This window comes from Apteryx rowi, unplaced genomic scaffold (assembly GCF_003343035.1).
Source record: "Apteryx rowi isolate R43461 unplaced genomic scaffold, aptRow1 scaffold_183, whole genome shotgun sequence".
In the NCBI taxonomy this organism is placed as follows: Eukaryota; Metazoa; Chordata; class Aves; order Apterygiformes; family Apterygidae; genus Apteryx; species Apteryx rowi.
Genome location: NW_020448119.1, coordinates 1,566,845 through 1,578,061, shown reverse-complemented (window position 1 = coordinate 1,578,061; position 11,217 = coordinate 1,566,845). Strand labels below are relative to the sequence as shown.

The window sequence follows — 11,217 nt, the reverse complement described above, 5'->3', positions numbered from 1 at the left end:
TAGAAGATATACACAGATGTAGAAATAAAGCAGCTTATTTGCATATTGATGGTGTTACACCATGTCATTTATAAGTTAACAGATGAGMGTGGCAGCTGACTCACTGAGTAAAAGAACTGTCTGTCTGCAGTACTCTGATCGTCAGTATCTCACCACATCCATTAAAATAGTAAGCACATTTTTATTCATGGATGAAAAGAACACCCATGTAAAACTTTCAAGCCATGTGGAATACTGCTTTTCCAACTAGAATTATGGAGGATTAGCATCCACTTTATTCCTTAGGAAAAATCTCCTAAAATAAAATTAGCGATAGAGAAATAGGTATTTTACTTGCTTGCTAGCACATTGACCTGTCTTAAAAGAGCTGATGTGTGGAGTGATTATATTGAGAACTGTTGGAAAAATGTGAGAAGGGACCTGAGAGCCAGCAGTTCTCCCTGTCTAGTTGTAGATCACTCAGGTTACACTAGAAGTAGCCTCAGCTAGAAAAATCTTCAAGCAAGAGAGCACTTTTAACATCTACTTTGGTTATCTTTTCTATACAGTGATTTTGTAGCATGACCAAATTGTTTAATTTGCTGTGTTTAAATTATTTAGGCCTGTGTTTATAAATGTTATTCAGTGAAATGTGTTTAAAAATAATAGAATGTTATTTTATACAAAAATTTTTGGCTGTTGTGTAATGAAATAGTTCAGCTTGTGGACAGCTTTCAGAAATTAAATTTTGTTCTCATTAAACTTTCCTAGCTGCTCAGGGAGCAACGTATTTATAGTATGTAAACACTGTTCCTTTTTGCCTCTATATTTTAGGATAGGAAATGACTTAGGCTTTAAAAATGTTGATATATTGTGATTGTTGTCATCTAAAACATAAATATTTTTCAATATTTTAAGTAAGACATYGTTTGTTAGACTTTGTTCCTACATCCTAAGAAACAAATCTATTACTTTCATAAGGGGGAAAAAATATGATAAATAAAGGGTTGATCTTATCTTAATACAAAATTACTAATTCACTTTGAAGTTGAATTCTGTTAACAGCAATATACAATCGATTTCATTAAACCAGGACAGGAGAAGGTTGCTGCTTAACTTCCATAAGAGAACCTTTAGCCTTCAGTAGACGCAGTCACTGTAATGTACTCTCAAAACTCAAATCTAAAAGAAAAAGCTTTCTACCCCATAGCTCACAGCCGTCAGTCTCAATGAAGACAAGAGTAGCATCAGGTAATTATGGGTGTAACACTGTTTAAAAACCATATAGGAAATATTACTGCAGAATTCCTCACAATACCACTAACTCAAAATGCATTTAAGGTTAGTAATGACTAAAATGGCTTGTCTTTCAGCAATTGAAATAACCTCTGGAAAAACTTGGGCTTGGAAACACTTTAAAAAACAAAAACAAACAACCAAACCAGACCAAACCCAAAACCAAAACACTTGTGAAGTTTTTGGTTATCCAAGCATTGTTTGGATGCCTTCGCTGTTTTAATACTAAGTAGTCAACCTTTCCAGATGCACACTAACAGTTTTGACAGTTTGCTTTGACAGTAAGACAAACACCTTATTTAAAGCCTTAAAGAAACAGTGGTTTCCTATTGTATGTGAAGGCTTTTGTGTTCCCTACTTTGCCCACGGAGCAAAATACCACTTACTTCCCCAAACGGTATTGCTGATTAACAGCCACATCCACAGGAGTAAATTAAAGCAAGGGTGCTTAAACTGAGCTGAACAAAGAGTTTTAATATCTTGGGCTAAATCCTGTCAATCATCAGCTCTGCCAGCCCTATTGGGATGAAAATTTAGCTGTCAGCATAAGACAACAAAAATGTGTTTGACATATGCCTTCTTAGATTTTAACTGCAATCTAGTTTGARGCCAGTCAGACTGGTATACTGGTATTCTAAAAACCTGCTTCGTTTAGTGAAACATTTTTGGCTTTCAAAGACTTCAGGCCCATAGATGTGGGAAACAGTAGGCAYCCTGCAAACGGTTCACTAGCAAAACAGAAGGAACCTTTGTTTTGAAGTTGGGGGGGGTATATTAATATTTATTAGAAACCACAGCAAGAGATCCAGCTACTGCCAGAGGAAACAAGATTAATGCCACATTAAAAAAATATAAAAATCTTAGGTCCAGATAACAAACAAGCTAGGACAATATTACAATATTAACTAAAAAAAATCTTTTAAAACTCTACTAATGAAAAATACGATGCAATATGATTTACTGGAATCATTGTTTCTACATCCCACAGATACATCTACTATACAGTAGGAAAGTATTATTAATCTCTTTCTAGCAGTTCTAGATTTACTTCAGTCTCTACTTTTTAACCCACCCACAGCCATCCAGGAATGCAGATTTGATACAGGCCCCTCAAGCACTAGGTTGCTTCATACTGCCTTTGCTCCGCCACTGTCTTTGTGGTTGTTTCAGGTGGTGTTGCAATGAACTGGAACTGCTTTTTGTGGATTTCTAAAATTTGGAATTCAACTAGAAAGTGCTTTCAGGCTTTTCAGAATGGTCCCATGTGCAAGAGCAAAGGGCCGTAGTAACTCAGACTTGTAAAGCACCGTCAAGATTGTTACTGGCATTCAGCGCGGGTGCATGGGGCTTGGAGCGGGATGTACACAGCCAACATTTCTGTAAAGCAAATGGAGCTGCGTCTACCAGTTATTTTCCTGGATATAGGACACAAAATACATCACAGGCTGGAGTATTCTGAGAAATGTTTACATTGAGAAACAACCTTGAGGACAGAAGTGAATATGATCAGAGAGCAGGATAGCTAAGGGGGCTCATCAAAGGACTCACTTGCTTCCTCTGTATGAATGAATCACAGTCAATATCCACCCAGAAAACCCCAGCCACTCACTCATACCAACAAAAAATTTCAGCTATAAAACTATTTTTTAAACCTCATTTAATAAAAGGTTTTTAAGAGATATAGAGGATATTAAGTAAATAAGTTACATAGTACATTACAATCACATCAGCAAGATTTCCTTTAGTGTATTAATATTTTTATAAAAAAGCACACAAAAAATAAATTCAGTCCAGTCTATCACAACTGTACAGCAACAGGTAAATATTTTTATATTTATATATGTACATTTTTAATATGTAACAGTCATTTAAAAGGTGCCCTAGGCAGCAAACACACAAAAGGAAGTGTCTGCTCACTTGTTAAAATAAAAGTAATATACTTTATTAGAAAGCATTTATACAGTAATTACAAAGGCTGACTGCTCCTGTACAGTACACCATAGCTTTGACTACAAATTTAAAAACAGAACATAAAAAGAATGAACAAAAAAAAAGTTTATATCAAATCTGAACTACAAGGGGAAAAATAAACGTGGAGAAGCTGCAGGAAACAGATTTTTAAAATATACAATTACATTTCTATAAAAATATATGCTGCCCTCTAATCTTGAGAAGTTAAGGATTTTACAGGCTCAGCTCTCAATGGAATCCAAGTTTCARAAAGAAAATATTTAGACAGCTGAGGATTCAAAGTCTGTGTCTTCCTAACATTTGACATAGGAGAGAATGTGGGTGAATAAAGCAGCTGAACCCAAGTGAAGAATTTATATAGAAACTCACTCCCACAAAAATCAAACATCATTTTTAGACACTGCTGCTCTATCTCTTTGAAGCTTTCTAACTTTCAGACATACTTTAGAAGATGAAACAGGGAGAAAGTCTGCATGGGAAAACGTGGTGTACAGTGAGGTTTCTGGCCGAGGTAAGCCCCAGGCTCGCGGTGCTGTTGTGCAAGAGTCTCCTAGCAGCGCACAGGCGCTGAAAGGYGACGACACTGTGACGGCTGTGCAGTCGTCCCCCCTTGCATTTGTTTCAGAACAGGGTACAGGAACACTGTGACTTCCCAGCCCACTGCCCGAAAGAGGATGAAGATAGAACTGCTGAGGCAGTGAGAAAGCTCACTCTGTGGTTTAGGAAACACTTTTTTTTGGATGTAGATTTTAATCTAAGCTTACTGCAATCATAAGAAAAAACCTTAAACTTCAGTTTGATAAAGCAGATGCCTCGTTAGCTAATTTAAGCCTCACATTACATCACTAGTATGGGATTAATAGATGATTTACCTGTAAGTTTCAGGATTTCTAGCCTTGCCCTGCCTTCAAACAGCTATATTCCTCCCTGGCCCTAGCTATTAAAATGCCAAGGTCCTGCGTAGCCAGTTGAAATTCTGTAGGCTTCAAACTTAACAGAACTAAGTTCTCTCAGATGAGCGTTACCTGTTAAGCAAAACCACCCATGACTTCAAATGGAATAATGTTCAATAAATTAAAATGCAGAGTAGTTCTTGCAGCTAGTCAGCTAAACACCTATAGCTACATCAGATTTGCATCACAAGTGCATGCATCTAGCAATTATATACACACAGGCGTGCAAAACTGAGATGCTTTCCCATGCAAATCACAAACCCGAGAGGTTGAATACTGATAGCTCAGCTCTGAAGGGCAGACAACATAGGCAAAAATACACAATCAGGGCAAAATACAGTTTGAGCATAAGCCCATCTATCGGTGCATCTCTGCAACACCCTGAGCCTGCATCAAGACTCAAATACGTAATGGTTTTGAAATACAGCCGGCTGACTGCTAGGTTTATGTCCACCTGGAGCCTGATCTCTCCTCGTAAGAGACAGATCTATTAATACACATTTACAGAATTGCAGTCTACGAGTCTTCTGTTGTGTTTCCACAGAAGACAGCTGAAGCAGAGAGAGGCCTTGTTCAAACTCAGCTTAATGAAGGAGGGTATAATGCCTTTTGCTAAATACATAGCAAACCCTCATACTAACTGGAGATCGGCAAATGTGCTTTTAAATGTTGGAAAATAATGAGCAAAGGACTTTAAAATGGACAAAGCAACAGAACAATACAGAGTCATATTTTTTTAAATCAATTGGAACAACACAGTCTTAATACTGCGCTGTGATAAAGAACCACTCACGTATTTTTCCTCACTAAGAGCTGTACCAGAATTCATTCCAGATCAGACAAATTCAATTCAAATACTTTGTCCACAGTGTTTAAAAACAAAAACACACCTCTGCCACTGTTGATAGTGAGCAGGATCTAATTTGGACATAAGATCAATTCCAAACTGCTACTGTAAGCAAGTGTGCAACAAGTTTGTTGGTTTTGGGAGCTGTCTTTTTTTGTTGTTGTTGTTATTACTAAACAAGAAACTCAGCGGGCTTTTTTGCCTTTTTTTTTTTTTAAACTTATTACCAATTACCATCACTGGAAAAAGGTCTTCCAGTAGCTGCTAGCAATATGTAAACATGCTCAGAAGCATTTCCAGATGAAGCATTTAATGCCACTTGAAATTCTTAACCTGCTTTGGGTGAGCCACGCTAACCCACAGTTGCTGGAGGACACCCTCAGAAAAAGCCCTGTTTGATTTTCTTTCAGTGGCAGCCGTCAGCGCATCAAATTCTCCTGTTCTCTTCTGCTTCTACTGCAGTGGGGTGGGACAGGAACAACCAGTACTCGGTTCATCAGTGTGTAATAAATACACCTTTCTGTGCAATTAAAAAAAAAAATTTTTTGTTCTTATCAGCACCTCCATGGCTTATCCTTGATAAAGAGAAAAATGACCCTTCTACTGATTTCCTGCAATAGAGAACATCAGTGAAAGATCTGGTCTTTAGGAAGACTATAATAATGCCTACTCTAAAGCATTATCAAGCCTAAAAGACAACTAAGCTGGTACTTAAAGCAATCATGTGTTTTGCTCCTTAAATCTTTGTACTTCATTTCTCTTCATTGGCTGTTTGTCCACCATAATTTGCTTTGCCACATCTAAAAGTACTGCAACCTTGGGAACTCCTGAGGGCTGTGACTAAATGTTGTTTGCTCATTATCACCCAGGCACACTTTGGGAAACTAAAAATACTAGAGTAAATGCAAGTGATATGATACACAGAGCAAAGAGTAAAAGGCAAAGAAATGTACTCATTTTCTGCCCAAATGGGGACAGTACATTTAAGGACAAACCTATCTGCAGCTTTGCCTTACTGGAGAACACAAGTAATTCCTTCTAGCTTAGCATCTTGTTTTCTGCCAAGATATTCCTCGCTTTCCCTGTTGGTATACTTTTTTCCTAAGCATCTGCTCCTGATCACTGTCAGAAACAGGACATGGAGCTAGACAGCTCTTTGGTTTGACCCAGTCTGAACAATCTCTGTTTTTTTCTAAAGGATTACACATTAGTTGATTTTGTCCTGTTTTAACAATGACAGTGAAATTAGACAGTTTGATTAACCTTACTGTAGTTCTCAAGCTTAGTCAGATCTCTTTTCCAACCTAAAAAATCTTCACGTTTGCCATGTTTCTCAACTTGGGTGGGTTCCACCTGTATCTCCGTTTCTTTGACATGTGTTTCTAGGCCTTTACAATCTCTGTTAAATAACTACACCATTCTACAGCTGAAGCATTGTACTTCAGGCTAACATATTCACTACAACACTATAACAACATCTACATTATCATCAAAGCCTTTTTATTTTTTTTAAATATACTTACATGTCCCATTTGGTTTTTTTGAACTGCTGCACTACCCTGCAGTTCTCAAGATTTGGCAACTTTTGGCAACTTCCCAGAAATGTACCCGAGATCTTAAAATTTAATTGCATCATTGGTTTTTACTGGAATTAACCCTGGTACTACGAGAGGACCGTAACGCCCAGCTGCTTCACTTATTGGCCATCTGGGCACTGTGTGCTAAAGCTTCTGTTCTCTGTAAGGGACCTGGGATAATGGTAGACAAGCATTTTCTTCAATTTACAAATGCAAAAAAAWATATATATATATAACTTAATAGGAAGACTGATTTGGTTAAGCTTCTGTTGAAAGATTATTAGCTTTCAGCTCTTTACAGTTTTCTAATGGATTTTAATAGTTAGTGACGTGCCATCTGCTTCCAGASTCTGGTCAACAAGATCCCAGTTTGTGCAGGGACATGAAAACAGTCATCCAGACGCTGAAAGGGATGAAGCTTTAGATAATTGTACAGAAAGGTCTTGATTGGAATTTGGTCTTTCGATCTCTAAATTGATGTAAACCTAATTTTGTTAGGAATGAAAAATACAGCATTGGCAGAAAATAGAACATTTACAGGCAAAAATGTCAACTTTTTTTTTTTAAAAGCGCAGTCCTCACTAATACTCCAACTTATTGTAAGAGTAATTACTGTTTCTGCTCTTAAGGAAAAAGGAGTCTATGCAACAGCATATGTTTTAAAGAAAACATGATAGAATACACAACCTTCCAGACTTTGACAGTGAAACAGTCCTGGCTGCATAAAACTACCCGGGGCAGGAGAAGAGGGGCAGATGGCACGCTGGCGTTAGATCCGCCTTCTATTCATTACCTGGAATTTATCTAGCAGCTTGAAAGGTCGGGATTTAGAAACCAGCCACTTGGGAACGCTCTGCCGTTCACGTACAGTGATCCCCCCGGAGCCCTGCTCAGGGAGGCAGCAGCAGCCAACTCATTCGGGATCGCCCCGTGGAGCAGCACGTGTCATGCTGCCAGCGGCCGAAACCAGGAACCCAGGCGGCCCTGAGCACTGGCCTGCAGGGAGGGCGTCGAGCCCGGAGCACTGGGCTGTCACTGACCAGCTGTGCAGTACAAGGAAATTACGTGATTCTTTACTTCTTTATGAAATAGCAATAAGGGTGGGCTCTACAGAAAAATCCTGTGCAAATCTAACAGGTATGTCACCTGGACCACTTTAACTGCCTCTGAACTCTCTTTCACCGCAGGCTTTTGGTGGCTAGACTTTTTTGGCTGTTAGCTTGTGTCAGTTCTGAAGGAAAAGGCTGCATTTCAGCCAGCAGAGTGGTCACAGCAGGACAACCCAGCAGGCAGGGCTGTCCAGTCACTTGTGCGGAAATAAATGAAAAGCTCCTCCTGTACATACAGCCACACGCTGTCTGTCAGGAAGTACTTAGAAACCCAGGGCCCCACCAATACAAGCTCTTGATGATGGCCATTTCAAAAAATAAGTGAGRGCTACCAGGAGAAAGAAACACATGTGTTAAGAGGTAAGAGCCATTCGTGGAGAGATTTAAGGAGCCTGACAGACGTAAGAGTCTATTCCTCCCATCTACGAGGCACACACAGTGCAGTAGACACACAAGGTCTTCGTTCATTTTCACTAAACAAACTTGCTCCCATTTATGCAAAGTCAAAACCATCAGTTTTCATTTCAAATTGCACTTGTGAAGCCCAGACTACTTTCCAAGAAGTTAATCAAAGGCCGACTATTTTGTTTTCCATGATGAGACACAACCTGCACATGGTCTGTGGCTACTCTAATCCCACAGGATATTTTATATCCATTTCTGCATTCTTAATGTCATAAAAGAAAATCACCTCAGGCTTCCCTCAGAAAAATAAAACTTCATCTCAAAAGGAAGAAGGCTGTCTTGCTCATCCCACTTTTCATTTTTGTCAAGCAGAGGCCAGAAGTGCACATCATCTTTCTGCAAAACTTGTTGGCAGCCCAAATAAACTCTCAGAAAGGAAGGCAGAAAAGTGTATAACAGAAAGAGGAACTTGCTGAGAAAAGAAATATCTAGAAATCACCAGTGTCACAGTAACTGGATACAGTTAGCTCAGAGCACAGCATCTTTTTCTTGCTCAGGTCTGGAAACCTTTATATCCAAGAGTCCTGTTACCATGTCTCCTGACAAGCACAAGAAGAAAGGTCTGGCTGACCTGAGAGAGAACTTACTTCCACTGCAGGTGACACTGTTCTGTTATGTACCTCAGATATCATTATAAATAAAATAGAAATCTCATTTGTTAAAAATAATTTAAAAAAATCCAAGTTGAAACAGATCTTTTCATCCACCGTTCTGGCTTGGTCAGTACTGGCAAGGTGAAGTGGAACATGTGGCATGAGGCAACGGCAGCACTGAAACTGAGACCCGATGTAAATCAGCTCAGGTAAGAAAAAGTGCAAGCAAGAAAGCAAAACCAAGAGGGAGACTGGGTCCAGCCTTGCTACTCCCTCCACTTTTGGCTTGCTGCTATATTTCTCCATCCTCATCTGAGCTCCCACTGCTGCTTCCACTGCTGCTGCTCCCACTCTCGCTGCTTTCCTCCTGCTGGGCCTGGCTGTGGGCTGCTGCCGCCGCCGCTGCTGCCACAGCCRCTGCCTCTCTCTCTTGCTGCTTCAGCGCAGCCGCCTTCTTCTCCTGCTCCGCATGGCTCTTCATGTGAGCGCTGCGGCTCTTCACCTTGTAGAACACCCTGAGGAAGAAGCACACACATACATTAGTGCTTGTCCCTTACAGGCTCCTGTGCCAGCTCCCACAAGAAGCTTCCATAGCTCCAGCCTCAAGCCCATGAGCTTCAGCATAGGAACCTGCGTTGGCATCGCAATGGAACATCTTAAACACAAAAGTTGGCTGCTTAAACACAGCAAACACTGCTTCCGACTCGGTGTGTGCCAGTGCACTAGGCCAAGTGCTAGCAGGAGAGCCCAAATGCCCTCAAACCTGTTGCTTTGTTTCTTAAGACTGCTACTTCCACTATGTTTCATTCAGCTCTTAAATTTTCTAAATTTAGGGGGGAAGTGCTGGTATCTGACATAGGCACATGCTGCTTAAATACAACAGGGCCTCAATTTTTTGTCACTTCCCCTTTGCTGCAAAAATACAGTAAACAGGCAAACAGTGGCCAGTACACACTCTTGACTCTTGTCCACACAGTTGAGAACACTTGAGCTTTTTCCTCCCAACTTTGCACCTCCATTCTCTGTCCCTTCACCTCTCACCATTAACTTTTTTGATTTGGCATCAAATGTCATGAGACAAGTTTAGACACCATTAAAAATCCTTTCCTGCTTCTCCTCTATCAGTGGCCCAGACCCAAATCATAACTGTGCGAATTCTCACAGCACTGCCCTTTGCAAAGCCACTGACAGGCGAGTGAAGAGTTAACAGGACTGAAGTTTGTCAGTTGATATGCAGAAGAACTGATAGCACAAGAGCTGACATGCACAAAGCTGTTGAACAGAGGACTTAACAGGACTAAAGTCGTCTACCAACCGATAGATATGCGCAAGGACTGATGTGCGCAAGGCTGCGGAATGATTAACAAGACTGGAGAAGTCTGCCACCTGGAATCTGCACGGACCCCCGGGGAGGGAAGAAGCAATATGGAGGTGTTGTGGTCTTGCCTCGCTAGCAGGGTCCTCCCAAGCAGACAAACAAACAGTCCTGTGATTGTGAAACTTGCTAAAAGTCAGCAAAAGCAGTGTTTGCCCAGAGCCCCAGCCGTATAAAAAGAGGCTTGGCAGCTAGGAGAGTTTGAGCAGGGACAGGAACCATCCTCTCCGGCTGGACCGTGAGTATCCCCCCCCTCCCCTTTTCCTGGGACGCTGGGTTAAGGTAACTCCTCGAGGTTGARAGYCCTCTCACTAGGAGAGTGAACAAGAAAGCTTTCAAGYAGGGATAAGCAGTGCTTCCAATTAATAACGCAGTAATCGACGGTTTCAGGTTATCCTTTCTAAATTAGTAACTGATGGCTTTGTGTTATCCTTTCTAAATTAGTAATCACATTATTTTAATGGATGTTACTAATCCAAGAACTTGTGTGAGGAAATAAACATCTTTTTTATTATTATTATATTATTGTCTCAGTCGTTGCTATCGAACCTTCATAGCATGACAGCGTGACAGCCACGTGCTCCCCAAGGGCACGGAGACAGCCTGCCTTGCCAGGGCCAGCTAAGTCCCAGCCACAGCAGGAGTATGTCAACACGCCTGGTGATTTAACTGGATGGAGATCTCATTTTCTTGCCATCCTCTAGCTTAATGCCTTTTTTAAATAAAGGGATAACCTCTGGTATTACAAGACTCGCTATTGTTTTGAGAGTAATTTATGTAGGGAACTAAACTTTGCTGGCATTTATGAATCTGTTGGCAACAAACCTACAAAAACCACTAGAACTATGTGAGGAAAGTAAAATATATTTTATAGGCACAGAAGACTGGTGCAAGTTTAACCAGATACACTGGGTATTGACTAGCCTAACATCTGCTGCTGTAACAATGATAATGGCCTGTATTTCTATAGCATTGTTCATGAGTAAAATTTCTAATATGGGATTAAGCAAATATACAGAAATTACTCATTACAAAAATGCAAACATTACAGA

At 40.3% G+C, this 11,217-nt stretch overlaps 1 protein-coding gene across 1 annotated transcript in view; it reads right to left on the bottom strand.

Annotated features, from left to right (window-relative positions):
* Nucleotides 1–5,212: 5,212 nt before the first annotated feature.
* ELMSAN1 (ELM2 and Myb/SANT domain containing 1) overlaps nt 5,213–11,217 on the bottom strand; it is a 36,839-nt gene continuing 30,834 nt past the window's right edge. The window contains exon 13 of the mRNA XM_026061651.1: nt 5,213–9,305. Within this exon, the coding sequence (XP_025917436.1) occupies nt 9,083–9,305 (223 nt within the window). The 3' untranslated portion in view covers nt 5,213–9,082. The remainder of the gene's footprint in view (nt 9,306–11,217) is intronic.